This window comes from Oncorhynchus nerka, linkage group LG6, assembly GCF_034236695.1.
Source record: "Oncorhynchus nerka isolate Pitt River linkage group LG6, Oner_Uvic_2.0, whole genome shotgun sequence".
NCBI classification, from domain to species: Eukaryota; Metazoa; Chordata; class Actinopteri; order Salmoniformes; family Salmonidae; genus Oncorhynchus; species Oncorhynchus nerka.
The window spans coordinates 68,504,111-68,528,551 of record NC_088401.1 but is presented as its reverse complement, the minus strand read 5'-3'; the positions used below and the strand labels follow the sequence as shown (position 1 = coordinate 68,528,551).

The 24,441-nt window shown below is 45.8% G+C and overlaps 1 protein-coding gene across 1 annotated transcript in view; it reads left to right on the top strand.

Moving 5' to 3' along the window:
* Positions 1–24,441, top strand: part of LOC115130881 (GDNF family receptor alpha-4-like) — a 108,410-nt gene that overhangs the window by 70,985 nt on the left and 12,984 nt on the right. The window contains exon 2 of the mRNA XM_029662437.2: positions 23,212–23,487. Within this exon, the coding sequence (XP_029518297.1) occupies positions 23,212–23,487 (276 nt within the window). The remainder of the gene's footprint in view (positions 1–23,211; positions 23,488–24,441) is intronic.

Sequence of the window (24,441 nt, the reverse complement as noted above, 5' to 3'; positions counted from 1 at the left end):
TTGACTTCTGTGATCGAAAAAGCCTTGGTTTTATGCATGTCAACATCAGAAGCCTCCTCCCTAAGTTTGTTTTACTCACTGCTTTAGCACACTCTGCTAACCCTGATGTCCTTGCCGTGTCTGAATCCTGGCTCAGGAAGGCCACCAAAAATTCAGAGATTTCCATACCCAACTATAACATCTTCCGTCAAGATAGAACTACCAAAGGGGGCGGAGTTGCAGTCTACTGCAGAGATAGCCTGCAAAGTAACGTCATACTTTCCAGGTCCATACCCAAACAGTTCGAACTACTAATTTTGAAAATTACCCTCTCCAGAAATAAGTCTCTCACTGTTGCCGCCTGCTACCGGCCACCCTCAGCTCCCAGCTGTGCCCTGGACACCATTTGTGAATTGATCGCCCCCATCTAGCTTCAGAGTTTGTTCTGTTAGGTGACCTAAACTGGGATATGCTTAACACCCCGGCAGTCCTACAATGTAAGCTAGATGCCCTCAATCTCACTCAAATCATCAAGGAACCCACCAGGTACAACCCTAACTCTGTAAACAAGGGCACCCTCATAGACGTCATCCTGACCAACTGGCCCTCCAAATACACCTCCGCTGTCTTCAACCAGGATCTCAGCGATCACTGCCTCATTGCCTGTATCCGCCACGGAGCCGCAGTCAAACGACCACCCCTCATCACTGTCAAACGCTCCCTAAAACACTTCTGTGAGCAGGCCTTTCTAATCGACCTGGCCCGGGTATCCTGGAAGGACATTGACCTCATCCCGTCAGTTGAGGATGCCTGGTCATTCTTTAAAAGTAACTTCCTCACCATTTTAGATAAGCATGCTCCGTTCAAAAAATGCAGAACCAAGAACAGATACAGCCCTTGGTTCACTCCAGACCTGACTGCCCTCGACCAGCACAAAAACATCCTGTGGCGGACTGCAATAGCATCGAATAGCCCCGTGATATGCAACTGTTCAGGAAGTCAGGAACCAATACACGCAGTCAGTCAGGAAAGCTAAGGCCAGCTTCTTCAGGCAGAAGTTTGCATCCTGTAGCTCCAACTCCAAAAGTTCTGGGACACTGTGAAGTCCATGGAGAACAAGAGTACCTCCTCCCAGCTGCCCACTGCACTGAGGCTAGGTAACACGGTCTCCACCGATAAATCCACGATTATCGAAAGCTTCAATAAGCACTTCTCAACGGCTGGCCATGCCTTCCGCCTGGCTACTCCAACCTCGGCCAACAGCTCCGCCCCCCGCAGCTCCTCGCCCAAGCCTCTCCAGGTTCTCCTTTACCCAAATCCAGATAGCAGATGTTCTGAAAGAGCTGCAAAACCTAGACCCGTACAAATCAGCTGGGCTTGACAATCTGGACCCTCTATTTCTGAAACTATCTGCCGCCATTGTCGCAACCCCTATTACCAGCCTGTTCAACCTCTCTTTCATATCGTCTGAGATCCCCAAGGATTGAAAGCTGCCGCAGTCATCCCCCTCTTCAAAGGGGAGACACCCTGGACCCAAACTGCTATAGACCTATATCCATCCTGCCCTGCCTATCTAAGGTCTTGAAAGCCAAGTCAACAAACAGGTCACTGACCATCTCGAATCCCACCGTACCTTCTCTGCTGTGCAATCTGGTTTCCGAGCCGGTCACGGGTGCACCTCAGCCACGCTCAAGGTACTAAACGATATCATAACCGCTATCGATAAAAGACAGTACTGTGCAGCCGTCTTCATCGACCTCGCCAAGGCTTTCGACTCTGTCAATCACCATATTCTTATCGGCAGACTCAATAGCCTCGGTTTCTCGGATGACTGCCTTGCCTGGTTCACCAATTACATTGCAGACAGAGTTCAGTGTGTCAAATCGGAGGGCATGCTGTCCGGTCCTCTGGCAGTCTCTATGGGGGTGCCACAGGGTTCAATTTTCGGGCCGACTCTTTTCTCTGTATATATCAATGATGTTGCTCTTGCTGCGGGCGATTCCCTGATCCACCTCTACGCAGACGACACCATTCTATATACTTTCGGCCCGTCATTGGACACTGTACTATCTAACCTCCAAACGAGCTTCAATGCCATACAGCACTCCTTCTGTGGCCTCCAACTGCTCCTAAACGCGAGTAAAACCAAATGCATGCTTTTCAACCGATCGCTGCCTGCACCCGCATGCCCGACTAGCATCACCACCCTGGATGGTTCTGACCTTGAATATGTGGACATCTATAAGTACCTAGGTGTCTGGCTAGACTGCAAACTCTCCTTCCAGACTCACATCAAACATCTCCAATCAAAAATCAAATCAAGAGTCGGCTTTCTATTCCGCAACAAAGCCTCCTTCACTCACGCCGCCAAGCTTACCCTAGTAAAACTGACTATCCTACCGATCCTCGATTTCGGCGATGTCATCTACAAAATGGCTTCCAACACTCTACTCAGCAAACTGGATGCAGTCTATCATAGTGCCATCCGTTTTGTCACCAAAGCACCTTATACCACCCACCACTGCGACTTGTATGCTCTAGTCGGCTGGCCTCGCTACATATTCGTCGCCAGACCCACTGGCTCCAGGTCATCTACAAGTCCATGCTAGGTAAAGCTCCGCCTTATCTCAGTTCACTGGTCACGATGGCAACACCCATCCGTAGCACACGCTCCAGCAGGTGTATCTCACTGATCATCCCTAAAGCCAACACCTCATTTGGCCGCCTTTCGTTCCAGTACTCTGCTGCCTGTGACTGGAATGAACTGCAAAAATCGCTGAAGTTGGAGACTTTTATCTCCCTCACCAACTTCAAACATCAGCTATCCGAGCAGCTAACCGATCGCTGCAGCTGTACATAGTCTATTGGTAAATAGCCCACCCATTTTCACCTACCTCATCCCCATACTGTTTTTATACTGTTTTTTTATTTTATTTATTTATTTATTTACTTTTCTGCTCTTTTGCACACCAATATCTCTACCTGTACATGACCATCTGATCATTTATCACCCCAGTGTTAATCTGCAAAATTGTATTATTCGCCTACCTCCTCATGCCTTTTGCACACATTGTATATAGACTGCCCATTTTTTTTCTACTGTGTTATTGACTTGTTAATTGCTTACTCCATGTGTAACTCTGTGTTGTCTGTTCACACTGCTATGCTTTATCTTGGCCAGGTCGCAGTTGCAAATGAGAACTTGTTCTCAACTAGCCTACCTGGTTAAATAAAGGTGAAATAAAAAAATTAAATAAATACGGTTCCGGTGGCAATACAGTAGACCAACAGAGAAGGCGTTCCGGTGGAAATAGACCAACAGAGAAAGGGTTCCGGTGGTATTACAGCAGACAAACAGAGAATGGGTTCCACTGATAGTACAGTGGACAAACAGAGAAAGGGTTCCGGTGGTAATAGACCAACAAAGAAAGGCTCCTGGTGTTAATCCAGTAGAGCAACAGGGAAGGGGTTCTGGTGGTAATAGACCAACAAAGAAAGGCTCCTGGTGTTAATCCAGTAGAGCAACAGAGAAGGGGTTCTGGTGGTAATAGACCAACAGAATAAGGCTTCCGGCATTACTACATGAGACCAACAGAGAAAGCGTTCCTGTGTTAATACAGTAGACCAACAGAGAAAGGGTTCCGCTGGTAATACTGTAAACCAACAGAGATAGTGTTCCTGTGTTAATACAGTAGACCAACAGATAAAGAGTTCCACTGGTTTTACAGTAGACCAACAGAGAAGGCGTTCCGGTGGAAATAGACCAACAGAGAAAGGGTTCCGGTGGTATTACAGCAGACAAACAGAGAATGGGTTCCGCTGATAGTACAGTGGACCAACAGAGAAAGGGTTCCGGTGGTAATAGACCAACAAAGAAAGGCTCCCGGTGTTAATCCAGTAGAGCAACAGAGAAGGGGTTCTGGTGGTAATAGACCAACAGCATAAGGCTTCCGGTGTTACTACATGAGACCAACAGAGAAAGCGTTCCTGTGTTAATAGACCAACAGAGAAAGGGTCCCGGGGGAAATAGACCAACAGAGAAAGGGTTCCGGTGGTAATAGACCAACAAAGAAAGGCTCCCGGTGTTAATCCAGTAGACCAACAGAGAAAAGGTTCCGCTGGTAATACTGTAAACCAACAGAGATAGTGTTCCTGTGGTAATACAGTAAACCAACAGAAAAGGGTTCTGGTGCTAATAGACCAACAGAGAAAGTGTTCCTGTGGTAATACAGTAGACCAATAGAGACATGGTTCTGGTGGTACTAGACCAACACAGAAACTGTTCCGGTGGCAAGATAGTAGACCAACAGATAAATGGTTCCGCTGGTAATACACTAGACCAATAGAGAAAGAGTTCCAGTGGGAATATACCAACAGAGAAAGGGTTACGGTGGTAATACAGTAGCCCAACATAGAAAGGGTTCTGGTGGTGATGCAGTAGACATACAGAGAAAGGGTTCCCCTGGTTATACAGTAGACCAACAGAGAAAAGGTTCTGCCGCTAATACAGTAGCCCAACACTGATACGGTTCCGGTGGCAATACAGTAGACCAACAGAGAAGGCGTTCCGGTGGAAATAGACCAACAGAGAAAGGGTTCCGGTGGTATTACAGCAGACAAACAGAGAATGGGTTCCGCTGATAGTACAGTGGACCAACAGAGAAAGGGTTCCGGTGGTAATAGACCAACAAAGAAAGGCTCCTGGTGTTAATCCAGTAGAGCAACAGAGAAGGGGTTCCGGTGGTAATAGACCAACAGAATAAGGCTACCGGTGTTACTACATGAGACCAACAGAGAAAGCGTTCCTGTGTTAATACACCAACAGAGAAAGGCTCTTGGTGTTAATCCAGTAGAGCAACAGAGAAGGGGTTCCGGTGGAAATAGACCAACAGAGAACGGGTTCCGCTGGTAATACAGTAAACCAACAGAGATAGTGTTCCTGTGGTAATACAGTAAACCAACAGAAAAGGGTTCTGGTGCTAATAGACCAACAGAGAAAGTGTTCCTGTGGTAATACAGTAGACCAATAGAGACATGGTTCTGGTGGTACTAGACCAACACAGAAACTGTTCCGGTGGCAAGATATTAGACCAACAGATAAATGGTTCCGCTGGTAATACAGTAGACCAATAGAGAAAGAGTTCCAGTGGTAATATACCAACAGAGAAAGGGTTACGGTGGTAATACAGTAGCCCAACATAGAAAGGGTTCTGGTGGTGATGCAGTAGACATACGGAGAAAGGGTTCCCCTGGTTATACAGTAGACCAACAGAGAAAAGGTTCCGCTGCTAATACAGTAGCCCAACACTGATACGGTTCCGGTGGCAATACAGTAGACCAACAGAGAAGGCGTTCCGGTGGTATTACAGCAGACAAACAGAGAATGGGTTCCGCTGATAGTACAGTGGACCAACAGAGAAAGGGTTCCGGTGGTAATAGACCAACAAAGAAAGGCTCCTGGTGTTAATCCAGTAGAGCAACAGAGAAGGGGTTCTGGTGGTAATAGACCAACAGAATAAGGCTTCCGGTGTTAATACATGAGACCAACAGAGAAAGCGTTCCTGTGTTAATAGACCAACAGAGAAAGGTTTCCGCTGGTAATAATGTAAACCAACAGAGATAGTGTTCCTGTGGTAATATAGTAGACCAACAGAGAAGGCGTTCCGGTGGAAATAGACCAAAAGAGAAAGGGTTCCGGTGGTATTACAGCAGACAAACAGAGAATGGGTTCCGCTGATAGTACAGTGGACCAACAGAGAAAGCGTTCCGGTGGTATTACAGCAGACAAACAGAGAAAGGGTTCCGCTGGTAATACTGTAAACCAGCAGAGATAGTGTTCCTGTGGTAATACAGTAAACCAACAGAAAAGGGTTCTGGTGCTAATAGACCAACAGAGAAAGTGTTCCTGTGGTAATACAGTAGACCAATAGAGACATGGTTCTGGTGGTACTAGACCAACAGAATAAGGCTTCCGGCATTACTACATGAGACCAACAGAGAAAGCGTTCCTGTGTTAATACAGTAGACCAACAGAGAAAGGGTTCCGCTGGTAATACTGTAAACCAATAGAGAAAGAGTTCCAGTGGTAATATACCAACAGAGAAAGGGTTCTGGTGCTAATAGACCAACAGAGAAAGTGTTCCTGTGGTAATACAGTAGACCAATAGAGACATGGTTCTGGTGGTACTAGACCAACACAGAAACTGTTCCGGTGGCAAGATAGTAGACCAACAGATAAATGGTTCCGCTGGTAATACAGTAGACCAATAGAGAAAGAGTTCCAGTGGTAATATACCAACAGAGAAAGGGTTACGGTGGTAATACAGTAGCCCAACATAGAAAGGGTTCTGGTGGTGATGCAGTAGACATACAGAGAAAGGGTTCCCCTGGTTATACAGTAGACCAACAGAGAAAAGGTTCTGCCGCTAATACAGTAGCCCAACACTGATACGGTTCCGGTGGCAATACAGTAGACCAACAGAGAAGGCGTTCCGGTGGAAATAGACCGACAGAGAAAGGGTTCCGGTGGTATTACAGCAGACAAACAGAGAATGGGTTCCGCTGATAGTACAGTGGACCAACAGCGAAAGGGTTCCGGTGGTAATAGACCAACAAAGAAAGGCTACTGGTGTTAATCCAATAGAGCAACAGAGAAGGGGTTCTGGTGGTAATAGACCAACAGAATAAGGCTTCCGGTGTTACTACATCAGACCAACAGAGAAAGCGTTCCTGTGTTAATACAGTAGACCAACAGAGAAAGGGTTCCACTGTTAATACTGTAAACCAACAGAGATATTGTTCCTGTGGTAATACAGTAAACCAACAGAAAAGGGTTCTGGTGGTAATAGACCAGCAGAGAAAGTGTTCCTGTGGTAATACAGTAGACCAATAGAGACATGGTTCCACTGGTTTTACAGTAGACCAACAGAGAAAGGGTTCAGGTGGTAATAGACCAACATAGAAAGGGTTCTGGTGGTGATGCAGTAGACATACAGAGAAAGGGTTCCCCTGGTTATACAGTAGACCAACAGAGAAAAGGTTCCGCTGCTAATACAGTAGATCAACAGAGAAGGCGTTCCGGTGGAAATAGACCAACAGAGAAAGGGTTCCGGTGGTATTACAGCAGACAAACAGAGAATGGGTTCCGCTGATAGTACAGTGGTCCAACAGAGAAAGAGTTCCGGTGGTAATAGACCAACAGAGAAAGGGTTCCGGTGGAAATAGACCAACAGAGAAAGGCTCCCGGTGTTAATCCAGTAGAGCAACAGAGAAGAGGTTCTGGTGGTAATAGACCAACAAAGAAAGGCTCCCGGTGTTAATCCAGTAGAGCAACAGAGAAGGGGTTCTGGTGGTAATAGACCAACAGAATAAGGCTTCCAGTGTTACTACATGAGACCAACAGAGAAAGCGTTCCTGTGTTAATACAGTAAACCAGCAGAGATAGTGTTCCTGTGGTAATACAGTAAACCAACAGAAAAGGGTTCTGGTGGTAATAGACCAGCAGAGAAAGTGTTCCAGTGGTAATACAGTAGACCAATAGAGACATGGTTCCACTGGTTTTACAGTAGACCAACAGAGAAAGGGTTCAGGTGGTAATAGACCAACATAGAAAGGGTTCTGGTGGTGATGCAGTAGACATTCAGAGAAAGGGTTCCCCTGGTTATACAGTAGACCAACAGAGAAAAGGTTCCGCTGCTAATACATTAGCCCAACACTGATACGGTTCCGGTGGCAATACAGTAGACCAACAGAGATAGTGTTCCTGTGTTAATACAGTAGACCAACAGATAAAGAGTTCCACTGGTTTTACAGTAGACCAACAGAGAAGGCGGTGGTATTACAGCAGACAAACGAGTGGAAATAGACCAACAGAGAAAGGGTTCCGGTGGTATTACAGGCTCGGTGCAGACAAACAGAGAATGGGTTCCGCTGATAGTACAGTGGACCAACAGAGAAAGGGTTCCGGTGGTAATAGAGCAACAGAGAAGGGGTTCTGGTGGTTGAGACCAACAGAGAAAGCGTTCCTGTGTTAATAGACCAACAGAGAAAGACCAACAAAAGAAAGGCTCCAAAGAAGGTGTTAATCCAGTAGAGCAACAGAGAAGGGGTTCTGGTGGTAATAGACCAACAGAAAAGGCTCCCGGTGTTAATCCAGTAGAGCAACAGAGAAGGGTTCTGGTGGTAATAGACCAACAGAATAAGGCTTCGGTGAGAAAGCGTTCCTGTGTTAATACAGTAGACCAACAGAGAAAGGGTTCCGCTGGTAATACTGTAAACCAACAGAGATAGTGTTCCTGTGGTAATACAATAGACCAATAGAGACATGGTTCTGGTGGTACTAGACCAACAGAGCAAGATAGTAGACCAACAGATAAATGGTTCGCTGGTAATACAGTAGCCCAATAGAGACATGGTTACTCTGGTTTACAATAGACCAACAGAGAAAGGGTTCAGGTGGTAATAGACAAACATAGAAAGGGTTCTGGTGGTCATGCAGTAGACATACAGAGAAAGTGTTCCCCTGGTTATACAGTAGACCAACAGAGAAAGGTTCCACTGCTAATACAGTAGCCCAACACTGATACGGTTCCAGTGGCAATACAGTAGACCAACAGATAAAGAGTTCCACTGGTAATACAGTAGACCAACAGAGAAGGTGTTCCGGTGGAAATAGACCAACAGAGAAAGGGTTCCGGTGGTATTACAGCAGACAAACAGAGAATGGGTTCCGCTGATAGTACAGTGGACCAACAGAGAAAGGGTTCCGGTGGTAATAGACCAACAAAGAAAGGATCCTGGTGTTATTCCAGTAGAGCAACAGAGAAGGGGTTCTGGTGGTAATAGACCAACAAAGAAAGGCTCCTGGTGTTAATCCAGTAGAGCAACAGAGAAGGGGTTCTGGTGGTAATAGACCAACAGAATAAGGCTTCCGGCATTACTACATGAGACCAACAGAGAAAGCGTTCCTGTGTTAATACAGTAGACCAACAGAGAAAGGGTTCCGCTGGTAATACTGTAAACCAACAGAGATAGTGTTCCTGTGGTAATACAGTAAACCAACAGAAAAGGGTTCTGGTGCTAATAGACCAACAGAGAAAGTGTTCCTGTGGTAATACAGTAGACCAATAGAGACATGGTTCTGGTGGTACTAGACCAACACAGAAACTGTTCCGGTGGCAAGATAGTAGACCAACAGATAAATGGTTCCGCTGGTAATACACTAGACCAATAGAGAAAGAGTTCCAGTGGGAATATACCAACAGAGAAAGGGTTACGGTGGTAATACAGTAGCCCAACATAGAAAGGGTTCTGGTGGTGATGCAGTAGACATACAGAGAAAGGGTTCACCTGGTTATACAGTAGACCAACAGAGAAAAGGTTATGCCGCTAATACAGTAGCCCAACACTGATATGGTTCCGGTGGCAATACAGTAGACCAACAGAGAAGGCGTTCCGGTGGAAATAGACCAACAGAGAAAGGGTTCCGGTGGTATTACAGCAGACAAACAGAGAATGGGTTCCGCTGATAGTACAGTGGACCAACAGAGAAAGGGTTCCGGTGGTAATAGACCAACAAAGAAAGGCTCCTGGTGTTAATCCAGTAGAGCAACAGGAAAGGGGTTCTGGTGGTAATAGACCAACAAAGAAAGGCTCCTGGTGTTAATCCAGTAGAGCAACAGAGAAGGGGTTCTGGTGGTAATAGACCAACAGAATAAGGCTTCCGGCATTACTACATGAGACCAACAGAGAAAGCGTTCCTGTGTTAATACAGTAGACCAACAGAGAAAGGGTTCCGCTGGTAATACTGTAAACCAACAGAGATAGTGTTCCTGTGTTAATACAGTAGACCAACAGATAAAGAGTTCCACTGGTTTTACAGTAGACCAACAGAGAAGGCGTTCCGGTGGAAATAGACCAACAGAGAAAGGGTTCCGGTGGTATTGCAGCAGACAAACAGAGAATGGGTTCCGCTGATAGTACAGTGGACCAACAGAGAAAGGGTTCCGGTGGTAATAGACCAACAAAGAAAGGGTCCCGGTGTTAATCCAGTAGAGCAACAGAGAAGGGGTTCTGGTGGTAATAGACCAACAGCATAAGGCTTCCGGTGTTACTACATGAGACCAACAGAGAAAGCGTTCCTGTGTTAATAGACCAACAGAGAAAGGGTTCCGGTGGTAATAGACCAACAAAGAAAGGCTCCCGGTGTTAATCCAGTAGAGCAACAGAGAAGGGGTTCTGGTGGTAATAGACCAACAGAGAAAGGCTCCCGGTGTTAATCCAGTAGAGCAACAGAGAAGGGGTTCTGGTGGTAATAGACCAACAGAATAAGGCTTCCGGTGTTACTACATGAGACCAACAGAGAAAGCGTTCCTGTGTTAATACAGTAGACCAACAGAGAAAGGGTTCCGCTGGTAATACTGTAAACCAACAGAGATAGTGTTCCTGTGGTAATACAATAGACCAATAGAGACATGGTTCTGGTGGTACTAGACCAACACAGAAACTGTTCCGGTGGCAAGATAGTAGACCAACAGATAAATGGTTCCGCTGGTAATATAGTAGCCCAATAGAGACATGGTTACTCTGGTTTTACAATAGACCAACAGAGAAAGGGTTCAGGTGGTAATAGACAAACATAGAAAGGGTTCTGGTGGTGATGCAGTAGACATACAGAGAAAGTGTTCCCCTGGTTATACAGTAGACCAACAGAGAAAAGGTTCCACTGCTAATACAGTAGCCCAACACTGATACGGTTCCAGTGGCAATACAGTAGACCAACAGATAAAGAGTTCCACTGGTAATACAGTAGACCAACAGAGAAGGTGTTCCGGTGGAAATAGACCAACAGAGAAAGGGTTCCGGTGGTATTACAGCAGACAAACAGAGAATGGGTTCCGCTGATAGTACAGTGGACCAACAGAGAAAGAGTTCCGGTGGTAATAGACCAACAAAGAAAGGATCCTGGTGTTAATCCAGTAGAGCAACAGAGAAGGGGTTCTGGTGGTAATAGACCAACAAAGAAAGGCTCCTGGTGTTAATCCAGTAGAGCAACAGAGAAGGGGTTCTGGTGGTAATAGACCAACAGAATAAGGCTTCCGGCATTACTACATGAGACCAACAGAGAAAGCGTTCCTGTGTTAATACAGTAGACCAACAGAGAAAGGGTTCCGCTGGTAATACTGTAAACCAACAGAGATAGTGTTCCTGTGGTAATACAGTAGACCAATAGAGACATGGTTCTGGTGGTACTAGACCAACACAGAAACTGTTCCGGTGGCAAGATAGTAGACCAACAGATAAATGGTTCCGCTGGTAATACACTAGACCAATAGAGAAAGAGTTCCAGTGGGAATATACCAACAGAGAAAGGGTTACGGTGGTAATACAGTAGCCCAACATAGAAAGGGTTCTGGTGGTGATGCAGTAGACATACAGAGAAAGGGTTCCCCTGGTTATACAGTAGACCAACAGAGAAAAGGTTCTGCCGCTAATACAGTAGCCCAACACTGATACGGTTCCGGTGGCAATACAGTAGACCAACAGAGAAGGCGTTCCGGTGGAAATAGACCAACAGAGAAAGGGTTCCGGTGGTATTACAGCAGACAAACAGAGAATGGGTTCCGCTGATAGTACAGTGGACCAACAGAGAAAGGGTTCCGGTGGTAATAGACCAACAAAGAAAGGCTCCTGGTGTTAATCCAGTAGAGCAACAGGAAAGGGGTTCTGGTGGTAATAGACCAACAAAGAAAGGCTCCTGGTGTTAATCCAGTAGAGCAACAGAGAAGGGGTTCTGGTGGTAATAGACCAACAGAATAAGGCTTCCGGCATTACTACATGAGACCAACAGAGAAAGCGTTCCTGTGTTAATACAGTAGACCAACAGAGAAAGGGTTCCGCTGGTAATACTGTAAACCAACAGAGATAGTGTTCCTGTGTTAATACAGTAGACCAACAGATAAAGAGTTCCACTGGTTTTACAGTAGACCAACAGAGAAGGCGTTCCGGTGGAAATAGACCAACAGAGAAAGGGTTCCGGTGGTATTACAGCAGACAAACAGAGAATGGGTTCCGCTGATAGTACAGTGGATCAACAGAGAAAGGGTTCCGCTGGTAATAGACCAACAAAGAAAGGCTCCCGGTGTTAATCCAGTAGAGCAACAGAGAAGGGGTTCTGGTGGTAATAGACCAACAGCATAAGGCTTCCGGTGTTACTACATGAGACCAACAGAGAAAGCGTTCCTGTGTTAATAGACCAACAGAGAAAGGGTTCCGGTGGAAATAGACCAACAGAGAAAGGGTTCCGGTGGTAATAGACCAACAGAGAAAGGCTCCCGGTGTTAATCCAGTAGACCAACAGAGAAAGGGTTCCGCTGGTAATACTGTAAACCAACAGAGATAGTGTTCCTGCGCCGACAGAGATGGCCGCCTCGCTTCGCGTTCCTAGGAAACTATGCAGTTTTTTGTTTTTTTACGTGTTATTTCTTACATTAGTACCCCAGGTCATCTTAGGTTTCCTTACATACAGTCGAGAAGAACTACTGAATATAAGATCAGCGTCAACTCACCATCAGTACGACCAAGAATATGTTTTCCGCGACGCGGATCCTGTGTTCTGCCTTACAAACAGGACAACGGAATGGATCGCATGCAGCGACCCAAGGAAACGACTCCGAAAAAGAGGGAAACGTAGCGGTCTTCTGGTCAGACTTCGGACAAGGGCACATCGCGCACCACTCCCCAGCATACTTCTTGCCAATGTCCAGTCTCTTGACAACAAGGTTGATGAAATCCGAGCAAGGGTAGCATTCCAGAGGGACATCAGAGACTGCAACGTTCTCTGCTTCACGGAAACATGGCTTACTGGGAAGACGCTATCCGATGCGGTGCAGCCAACGGGTTTCTCCACGCATCGCGCAGACAGAAACAAACACCTTTCTGGTAAGAAGAGCGGCGGGGGCGTATGCCTCATGACTAACGAGACATGGTGTGATGAAGGAAACATACAGGAACTCAAATCCTTCTGTTCACCTGATTTAGAATTCCTCACAATCAAATGTAGACCGCATTATCTTCCAAGAGAATTCTCTTCGATTATAATCACAGCCGTATATATCCCCCCCCAAGCAGACACATTGATGGCTCTGAACGAACTTTATTTAACTCTTTGCAAACTGGAAACCATTTATCCGGAGGCTGCATTCATTGTAGCTGGGGATTTTAACAAAGCTAATCTGAATACAAGACTCCCTAAATTTTATCAGCATATCGATTGCGCAACCAGGGGTGGTAAAACCTTGGATCATTGTTACTCTAACTTCCGCGACGCATATAAGGCCCTGCCCCGCCCCCCTTTCGGAAAAGCTGACCACGACTCCATTTTGTTGATCCCTGCCTACAGGCAGAAACTTAAACAAGAGGCTCGCACGCTGAGGTCTGTCCAACGCTGGTCAGACCAAGCTGACTCCACACTCCAAGACTGCTTCCATCACGTAGACTGGGACATGTTTCGTATTGCGTCAGATAAAAATATTGACGAATACGCTGATTCGGTGTGCGAGTTCATTAGAACGTGCGTTGAAGATGTCGTTCCCATAGCAACGATAAAAACATTCCCTAACCAGAAACCGTGGATTGATGGCAGCATTCGTGTGAAACTGAAAGCGCGAACCACTGCTTTTAATCAGGGCAAGGTGTCTGGCAACATGACCGAATACAAACAGTGCAGCTATTCCCTCCGCAAGGCTATTAAACAAGCTAAGCGTCAGTACAGAGACAAAGTAGAATCTCAATTCAACGGCTCAGACACAAGAGGCATGTGGCAGGGTCTACAGTCAATCACGGACTACAAGAAGAAACCCAGCCCAGTCACGGACCAGGATGTCTTGCTCCCAGGCAGACTAAATAACTTTTTTGCCCGCTTTGAGGACAATACAGTGCCACTGACACGGCCTGCAACGAAAACATGTGGTCTCTCCTTCACTGCAGCCGAGGTGAGTAAGACATTTAAACGTGTTAACCCTCGCAAGGCTGCAGGCCCAGACGGCATCCCCAGCCGCGCCCTCAGAGCATGCGCAGACCAGCTGGCTGGTGTGTTTACGGACATATTCAATCAATCCCTATACCAGTCTGCTGTTCCCACATGCTTCAAGAGGGCCACCATTGTTCCTGTTCCCAAGAAAGCTAAGGTAACTGAGCTAAACGACTACCGCCCCGTAGCACTCACTTCCGTCATCATGAAGTGCTTTGAGAGACTAGTCAAGGACCATATCATCTCCACCCTACCTGACACCCTAGACCCACTCCAATTTGCTTACCGCCCAAATAGGTCCACAGACGACGCAATCTCAACCACACTGCACACTGCCCTAACCCACCTGGACAAGAGGAATACCTATGTGAGAATGCTGTTCATCGACTACAGCTCGGCATTCAACACCATAGTACCCTCCAAGCTCGTCATCAAGCTCGAGACCCTGGGTCTCGACCCCGCCCTGTGCAACTGGGTACTGGACTTCCTGACGGGCCGCCCCCAGGTGGTGAGGGTAGGCAACAACATCTCCTCCCCGCTGATCCTCAACACGGGGGCCCCACAAGGGTGCGTTCTGAGCCCTCTCCTGTACTCCCTGTTCACCCACGACTGCGTGGCCACGCACGCCTCCAACTCAATCATCAAGTTTGCGGACGACACAACAGTGGTAGGCTTGATTACCAACAACGACGAGACGGCCTACAGGGAGGAGGTGAGGGCCCTCAGAGTGTGTTGTCAGGAAAATAACCTCACACTCAACGTCAACAAAACTAAGGAGATGATTGTGGACTTCAGGAAACAGCAGAGGGAACACCCTCCTATCCACATCGATGGAACAGTAGTGGAGAGGGTAGCAAGTTTTAAGTTCCTCGGCATACACATCACAGACAAACTGAATTGGTCCACTCACACTGACAGCGTCGTGAAGAAGGCGCAGCAGCGCCTCTTCAACCTCAGGAGGCTGAAGAAATTCGGCTTGTCACCAAAAGCACTCACAAACTTCTACAGATGCACAATCAAGAGCATCCTGGCGGGCTGTATCACCGCCTGGTACGGCAACTGCTCCGCCCTCAACCGTAAGGCTCTCCAGAGGGTAGTGAGGTCTGCACAACGCATCACCGGGGCAAACTACCTGCCCTCCAGGACACCTACACCACCCGATGTTACAGGAAGGCCATAAAGATCATCAAGGACATCAACCACCCGAACCACTGCCTGTTCACCCCGCTATCATCCAGAAGGCGAGGTCAGTACAGGTGCATCAAAGCTGGGACCGAGAGACTGAAAAACAGCTTCTATCTCAAGGCCATCAGACTGTTAAACAGCCACCACTAACATTGAGTGGCTGCTGCCAACACACTGTCATTGACACTGACCCAACTCCAGCCACTTTAATAATGGGAATTGATGGGAAATGATGTAAATATATCACTAGCCACTTTAAACAATGCTACCTTATATAATGTTACTTACCCTACATTATTAATCTCATATGCATACGTATATACTGTACTCTACATCATCGACTGCATCCTTATGTAATACATGTATCACTAGCCACTTTAACTATGCCACTTTGTTTACTTTGTCTACATACTCATCTCATATGTATATACTGTACTCGATACCATCTACTGTATGCTGCTCTGTACCATCACTCATTCATATATCCTTATGTACATATTCTTTATCCCCTTACACTGTGTATAAGACAGTAGTTTTAGAATTGTTAGTTAGATTACTTGTTGGTTATCACTGCATTGTCGGAACTAGAAGCACAAGCATTTCGCTACACTCGCATTAACATCTGCTAACCATGTGTATGTGACAAATACATTTGATTTGATTTGATTTGTGGTAATACAGTAAACCAACAGAAAAGGGTTCTGGTGCTAATAGACCAACAGAGAAAGTGTTCCTGTGGTAATACAATAGACCAATAGAGACATGGTTCTGGTGGTACTAGACCAACACAGAAACTGTTCCGGTGGCAAGATAGTAGACCAACAGATAAATGGTTCCGCTGGTAATACAGTAGCCCAATAGAGACATGGTTCCACTGGTTTTACAATAGACCAACAGAGAAAGGGTTCAGGTGGTAATAGACCAACATAGAAAGGGTTCTGGTGGTGATGCAGTAGACATACAGAGAAAGGGTTCCCCTGGTTATACAGTAGACCAACAGAGAAAAGGTTCCACTGCTAATACAGTAGCCCAACACTGATACGGTTCCAGTGGCAATACAGTAGACCAACAGATAAAGAGTTCGACTGGTAATACAGTAGACCAACAGAGAAGGCGTTCCGGTGGAAATAGACCAACAGAGAAAGGGTTCCGGTGGTATTACAGCAGACAAACAGAGAATGGGTTCCGCTGATAGTACAGTGGACCAACAGAGAAAGGGTTCCGGTGGTAATAGACCAACAAAGAAAGGCTCCTGGTGTTAATCCAGTAGAGCAACAGAGAAGGGGTTCTGGTGGTAATAGACCAACAGAATAAGGCTTCCGGTGTTACTACATGAGACCAACAGAGAAAGCGTTCCTGTGTTAATACACCAACAGAGAAAGGCTCCTGGTGTTAATCCAGTAGAGCAACAGAGAAGGGGTTCCGGTGGAAATAGACCAACAGAGAACGGGTTCCGCTGGTAATACAGTAAACCAACAGAGATAGTGTTCCTGTGGTAATACAGTAAACCAACAGAAAAGGGTTCTGGTGCTAATAGACCAACAGAGAACGTGTTCCTGTGGTAATACAGTAGACCAATAGAGACATGGTTCTGGTGGTACTAGACCAACACAGAAACTGTTCCGGTGGCAAGATATTAGACCAACAGATAAATGGTTCCGCTGACAGTACAGTGGACCAACAGAGAAAGGGTTCCGGTGGTAATAGACCAACAAAGAAAGGCTCCTGGTGTTAATCCAGTAGAGCAACAGAAAAGGGGTTCTGGTGGTAATAGACCAACAGAATAAGGCTTCCGGTGTTACTACATGAGACCAACAGAGAAAGCGTTCCTGTGTTAATAGACCAACAGAGAAAGGTTTCCGCTGGTAATACTGTAAACCAACAGAGATAGTGTTCCTGTGGTAATACAGTAAACCAACAGAAAAGGGTTCTGGTGCTAATAGACCAACAGAGAAAGTGTTCCTGTGGTAATACAGTAGACCAATAGAGACATGGTTCTGGTGTTACTAGACCAACACAGAAACTGTTCCGGTGGCAAGATAGTAGACCAACAGATAAATGGTTCCGCTGGTAATACACTAGACCAATAGAGAAAGAGTTCCAGTGGTAATATACCAACAGAGAAAGGGTTACGGTGGTAATACAGTAGCCCAACATAGAAAGGGTTCTGGTGGTGATGCAGTAGACATACAGAGAAAGGGTTCCCCTGGTTATACAGTAGACCAACAGAGAAAAGGTTCCGCCGCTAATACAGTAGCCCAACACTGATACGGTTCCGGTGGCAATACAGTAGACCAACAGAGAAGGCGTTCCGGTGGAAATAGACCAACAGAGAAGGCGTTCCGGTGGAAATAGACCAACAGAGATAGTGTTCCTGTGTTAATACAGTAGACCAACAGATAAAGAGTTCCACTGGTAATACAGTAGACCAACAGAGAAGGCGTTCCGGTGGAAATAGACCAACAGAGAAAGGGTTCCGGTGGTATTACAGCAGACAAACAGAGAATGGGTTCCGCTGATAGTACAGTGGACCAACAGAGAAAGGGTTCCGGTGGTAATAGACCAACAAAGAAAGGCTCCTGGTGTTAATCCAGTAGAGCAACAGAGAAGGGGTTCTTGGGATAATAGACCAACAGAATAAGGCTTCCGGTGTTACTACATGAGACCAACAGAGAAAGCGTTCCTGTGTTAATACACCAACAGAGAAAGGCTCCTGGTGTTAATCCAGTAGAGCAACAGAGAAGGGGTTCCGGTGGAAATAGACCAACAGAGAACGGGTTCCGCTGGTAATACAGTAAACCAACAGAGATAGTGTTCCTGTGGTAATACAGTAAACCAACAGAAAAGGGTTCTGGTGCTAATAGACCAACAGAGAACGTGTTCCTGTGGTAATACAGTAGACCAATAGAGACATGGTTCTGGTGGTACTAGACCAACACAGAAACTGTTCCGGTGGCAAGATATTAGACCAACAGATAAATGGTTCCGCTGACAGTACAGTGGACCAACAGAGAAAGGGTTCCGGTGGTAATAGACCAACAAAGAAAGGCTCCTGGTGTTAATCCAGTAGAGCAACAGAAAAGGGGTTCTGGTGGTAATAGACCAACAGAATAAGGCTTCCGGTGTTACTACATGAGACCAACAGAGAAAGCGTTCCTGTGTTAATAGACCAACAGAGAAAGGTTTCCCCTGGTAATACTGTAAACCAACAGAGATAGTGTTCCTGTGGTAATACAGTAAACCAACAGAAAAGGGTTCTGGTGCTAATAGACCAACAGAGAAAGTGTTCCTGTGGTAATACAGTAGACCAATAGAGACATGGTTCTGGTGTTACTAGACCAACACAGAAACTGTTCCGGTGGCAAGATAGTAGACCAACAGATAAATGGTTCCGCTGGTAATACACTAGACCAATAGAGAAAGAGTTCCAGTGGTAATATACCAACAGAGAAAGGGTTACGGTGGTAATACAGTAGCCCAACATAGAAAGGGTTCTGGTGGTGATGCAGTAGACATACAGAGAAAGGGTTCCCCTGGTTATACAGTAGACCAACAGAGAAAAGGTTCCGCCGCTAATACAGTAGCCCAACACTGATACGGTTCCGGTGGCAATACAGTAGACCAACAGAGAAGGCGTTCCGGTGGAAATAGACCAACAGAGAAGGCGTTCCGGTGGAAATAGACCAACAGAGATAGTGTTCCTGTGTTAATACAGTAGACCAACAGATAAAGAGTTCCACTGGTAATACAGTAGACCAACAGAGAAGGCGTTCCGGTGGAAATAGACCAACAGAGAAAGGGTTCCGGTGGTATTACAGCAGACAAACAGAGAATGGGTTCCGCTGATAGTACAGTGGACCAACAGAGAAAGGGTTCCGGTGGTAATAGACCAACAAAGAAAGGCTCCTGGTGTTAATCCAGTAGAGCAACAGAGAAGGGGTTCTTGGGATAATAGACCAACAGAATAAGGCTTCCGGTGTTACTACATGAGACCAACAGAGAAAGCGTTCCTGTGTTAATACAGTAGACCAACAGAGAAAGGGTTCCGCTGGTAATACTGTAAACCAACAGAAAAGGGTTCTGGTGCTAATAGACCAACAGAGAAAGTGTTCCTGTGGTAATACAGTAGACCAATAGATAAATGGTTCCGCTGGTAATACAGTAGACCAATAGAGAAAGAGTTCCAGTGGTGATAGACCAACAGAGAAAGGGTTACGGTGGTAATACAGTAGCCCAACATAGAAAGGGTTCTGGTGGTGATGCAGTAGACATACAGAGAAAGGGTACCCCTGGTTATACATTAGACCAACAGAGAAAAGGTTCCGCCGCTAATACAGTAGCCCAACACTGATACGGTTCCGGTGGCAATACAGTAGACCAACAGAGAAGGCGTTCCGGTGGAAATAGACCAACAGAGAAAGGGTTCCGGTGGTCTTACAGCAGACAAACAGAGAATGGGTTCCGCTGATAGTACAGTGGACCAACAGCGAAAGGGTTCCGGTGGTAATAGACCAACAAAGAAAGGCTCCTGGTGTTAATCCAGTAGAGCAACAGAGAAGGGGTTCTGGTGGTAATAGACCAACAGAATAAGGCTTCCGGTGTTACTACATCAGACCAACAGAGAAAGCGTTCCTGTGTTAATACAGTAGACCAACAGAGAAAGGGTTCCACTGTTAATACTGTAAACCAACAGAGATAGTGTTCCTGTGGTAATACAGTAAACCAACAGAGATCGTGTTCCTTTGGTAATACAGTAAACCAACAGAAAAGGGTTCTGGTGCTAATAGACCAACAGAGAAGGCGTTCCGGTGGAAATAGACCAACAGAGAAAGGGTTCCGGTGGTCTTACAGCAGACAAACAGAGAAAGGGTTCCGCTGGTAATACTGTAAACCAACAGAGATCGTGTTCCTTTGGTAATACAGTAAACCAACAGAAAAGGGTTCTGGTGCTAATAGACCAACAGAGAAAGTGTTCCTGTGGTAATACAGTAGCCCAACACTGATACGGTTCCGGTGGCAATACAGTAGACCAACAGATAAAGAGTTCCGGTGGAAATAGACCAAAAGAGAAAGGGTTCCGGTGGTAATAGACCAGCAGAGAAATTGTTCCTGTGGTAATACCATAGACCAATAGAGACATGGTTCCACTGGTTTTACAGTAGACCAACAGAGAAGGGAATCTGGTGGTAATACAGTAGACATACAGAGAAAGGGTTCCGCTGGTAATAAAGTAGACCAACAGAGAAGGGAATCTGGTGGTAATACAGTAGACATACAGAGAAAGGGTTCCGCTGGTAATACGGTAGACCGACAGAGAAAGTGTTCCGCTGGTAACACAGTAGCCCAACATAGAAAGGGTTCCATTGGTACTAGACAAACAGAGAAAGTGTTCCGGTGGCAATACAGTAGACCAATAGATAAAGGGTTCCACTGGTAATCCAGTAGACCAACAGAGAATGTGTTCTTGTGGTAATACAGTAGACCAATAGAGACATGGTTCCACTGGTAAGACAGTAGACCAACAGAGAAAGGTTCGGCTGGTATTACATTAAACCAACAGAGAAAGGGTTCTTGTGGCATTACAGCAGACCAACAGAGAATGGGTTCTGGTGGTTTTAGACAAACAGAGAAAGGGCTCCGCTGGTAGTACAGTCGACCAACAGTGATAGGGTTTCAGTGGTAATTTACCAACAGAGAACGGGTTCCGGTGATAATATAGTAGACCAACCGAGAAAGGGTTCTCGTTATTTTTTAAATATTTTTTTTTACCTTTATTTAACCAGGCAAGTCAGTTAAGAACAAATTCTTATTTTCAATGACGGCCTAGGAACAGTGGGTTAACTGCCTGTTCAGGGACAGAACGGCAGATTTGTACCTTGTCAGCTCGGGGGTTTGAACTTGCAACCTTCCGGTTACTAGTCCAACGCTCTAAACACTAAGCTACCCTGCCGCCCCGTAGACCAACAGAGAAAGGGTAATACCAACAGAGAAAGGGTTCCTGTGGTAACACTTCCTCTGTTGGTCTCATGTAGTAACACCGGAAGCCTTATTCTGTTGGTCTATTACCACCAGAACCCCTTCTCTGTTGCTCTACTGGATTAACAACGGGAGCCTTTCTCTGTTGGTCTATTACCACCATACCCCCTTCTCTGTTGGTCTACTGTATTTCTACCGGAACCCTTTCTCTGTTGGTCTACTGTATTACCACCATACCCCCTTCTCTGTTGGTCTACTGTATTTCTACCGGAACCCTTTCTCTGTTGGTCTACTGTGTTATAACCGGAACCCTTTCTCTGTTGGTCTACTGTATTACCACCGGAACCCTTTCTCTGTTGGTCTATTACCACCAGAACTCTTTCTCTGTTGGTGTAATACCACCGGAACCCTTTATCTGTTTGTTAACTGTATTACCAGTGGAACCCTTTCTCTGTTGGTCTACTGTATTATCACCGGAACCCGTTCTCTGTTGGTCTACTGTATTACCACCGGAACCCTTTCTCTATTAGTCTACTGTATTATAACCAGAAACCTTTCTCTGTTGGTCTATTACCACAAGAACCCTTTCTCTGGTGGTCTACTGTATTACCACCTGAACCCTTTCTCTGTTGGTCTACTCTAATACCAGCAGAACCCTTTCTCTGTTGTTCAACTGTACTACGACAGGAACACTTTCGCTGTTGGTCTACTTCCACCGGAACCCTTTCTCTGTTGGTCTACTGTATAACCAGCGGAGCCCTTTCTCTGTTGGTCTACTGTATTACCACCGGAACCCTTTTGTTCATGGTCTATTACCACTGAAACCCTTTTTCTGTTGGTCTAATACCACCAGAACCCTTTCTCTGTTTGTTAACTGTATTACCAGCAGTGGTAATAGACCAATAGAGAAATGATTCCGGTGGTAGTACAGTAGACCAACAGAGAATGGGTTGCCGTGGTAATTTACCAACAGAGAATGGGTTGCCGTGGTAATACAGTAGATGAACAGAGAAAGGGTTCCGGTGGTAATAGAACAACAGAGAAAGGGTTCCGGTGGCAATGCAGTAGACCCACAGAGAATGGGTTTCGGTGATAATACAGTAGACCCACAGAGATATGGTTCCGCTGTATTTCAGTAGACAAACAGAGAAACGGTTCCGGTGGTAATAGACAAACAGAGAAAGGGTTCCAGTGGTAATAGACCAACAGAGAAAGGGTTTCCGCTGGTAATACAGTAATCAAACAGAGAAAGGGTTCCGGTGTTATTAGACCAAAAGAGAAAGGGTTCCGGTGGTAATAGACCAACAGAGAAAGGGTTTCGGTGGTATTACAGTAATCTAACAGAGAAAGGGTTCCGGTTGTAATAGACCAAAAGAGAAAGGGTTCCATTGGTAATACAGTAGACCAACAGAGGAATGGTTCCACTGGTAATAGACCATCAGAAAAAGGGTTCCAGTGGTAATAGACCAACAGATAAAGGGTTCTGGTGGTAATACAGTAGGCCAACAGAGAAAGGGTTCCGGTGGTAATACAGTAGACCACTCGACGAAATCGAGTGGCCTGCTCCAAGAAGCCATTCTTGTGATTATTGTGACTTTGCCATTGTCATTGTTTGTAAGCTTGTGTAGTCAAATGAATTTATGATCATATGCTATCCATTTGTTGTTTGTATGCTGTTCTTTGTATGACATTTTAATATTTGATAATTAACCAATGATATTAGGCCACTCTTGGCCATGATTACAGACACCTGTGTCTTTTGACACTACATAAACGAGTCATCCCGCAGTGTTAGTGATTATACCCTGATGAAGATAGCTTGGCTGTCGAAACGTTGGTAATTACATATTTGCATCTGAGCTCCTAGAGTGTGCGGCTCTCTTTTATTTTCAAGTTTTCTACTCCGCTAGCCAGCACCTCGCCTAAATAGGTGTGCGTTTCTTTTTCTTCAAGACCTATTCTTAGCATATCTATAAAGTACATCTTAATTATCCTCGACTTTCTTCCCCTCCACCCTCCCCCTCCCCTCCTCTGACCTGTAGCCCTGCAGGTAGTTCTGTCAGCAGGCAGAGACTGTCTGGTGGCGGGGGACTCGTGCTCCAGCGACGAGACCTGCAGCCCACGTCTGCGGACCCTGCGTCAGTGCGTAGCGGGCAATGGTAGCATGAAGCTGGGCCCCGGGGCCCGGAGCCAGTGCGCCAACGCCGTGTCGGCACTGCTCTCCAGCCCCCTGCATGGATGCCAGTGCAAGCGAGGCATGAAGAAGGAGAAGAACTGCCTCAGCATCTACTGGAGTCTCCATCAGTCTGTCATACACGGTGAGCAATTTAGCCAGGTGCTCGGTCATTTGTATTGGATGGGACAACGGCCAAGTCCAATTATGTAACACAGGTTACAGATTTAACTCTCTACACAGAACATAATGTGACTGATGCAGCTTAGTCATGATGCCTGGCAAACAGAAAGCTATCAGTCACTACACCTGGTGTCACTGTGGAACAATTGACTGAAGGTCCTTGGAGAGGGGTATTCTGTATTAACCTGCACGAGAGCTAGTAAACTACTACAGGAAATTAATAATGTGTGAATTAGCCTTGGCCATTATCCAGAGTGTCATGCCTTCATACTGACCTTATGCTATACCGGGATATTCAGTAATACCAGCCCTGTTTTCAAACCCCATTGATACTCTGTAATCCGAAGGTCAGCATTGCCAACAACTACATGTAAAATCTCATAGAGAATGCTAACTAAATGTTAATGAGCGCATTGCGAATATTTTGTACAGTTTCTGACCTAAACTATACAATTAACTCAAACATGCTACCCACAGTTTGCTGCACGCACCAAATAAATATTAGCCAGCAAGGCTCTTGATCCAGGAGGGGATTCTCTGCTGTTGGAAGAAGCTAACCACTTAGCTAGATAGCTATCTAGTTACTAAATTAGCATGCCAAATGCACAACTGAAGAGCATTTAGCACATTTTAGACAGTTAACTTAATAGTTCTACGATATCCAGCTGGAAAACTTTTAGTAGAGAATTCTATACCTTAATTATATCATCTGGTGCATGCTGCACAACAGTGAGTAACTCACAAGGCTCCGGTCGCTAGTCTGAACCCCACGTGACTGTGGACTACCGTAAGCTTCATAATAATGACTGATGAAATGAAGAACACAATGTTCTTTCTCTCCTATTGCACAAGTTGACTGCAGGTATTTATTTAAAAAGTAGCTACAAATATTAAAATGTCCCCAACATTTTTTAAA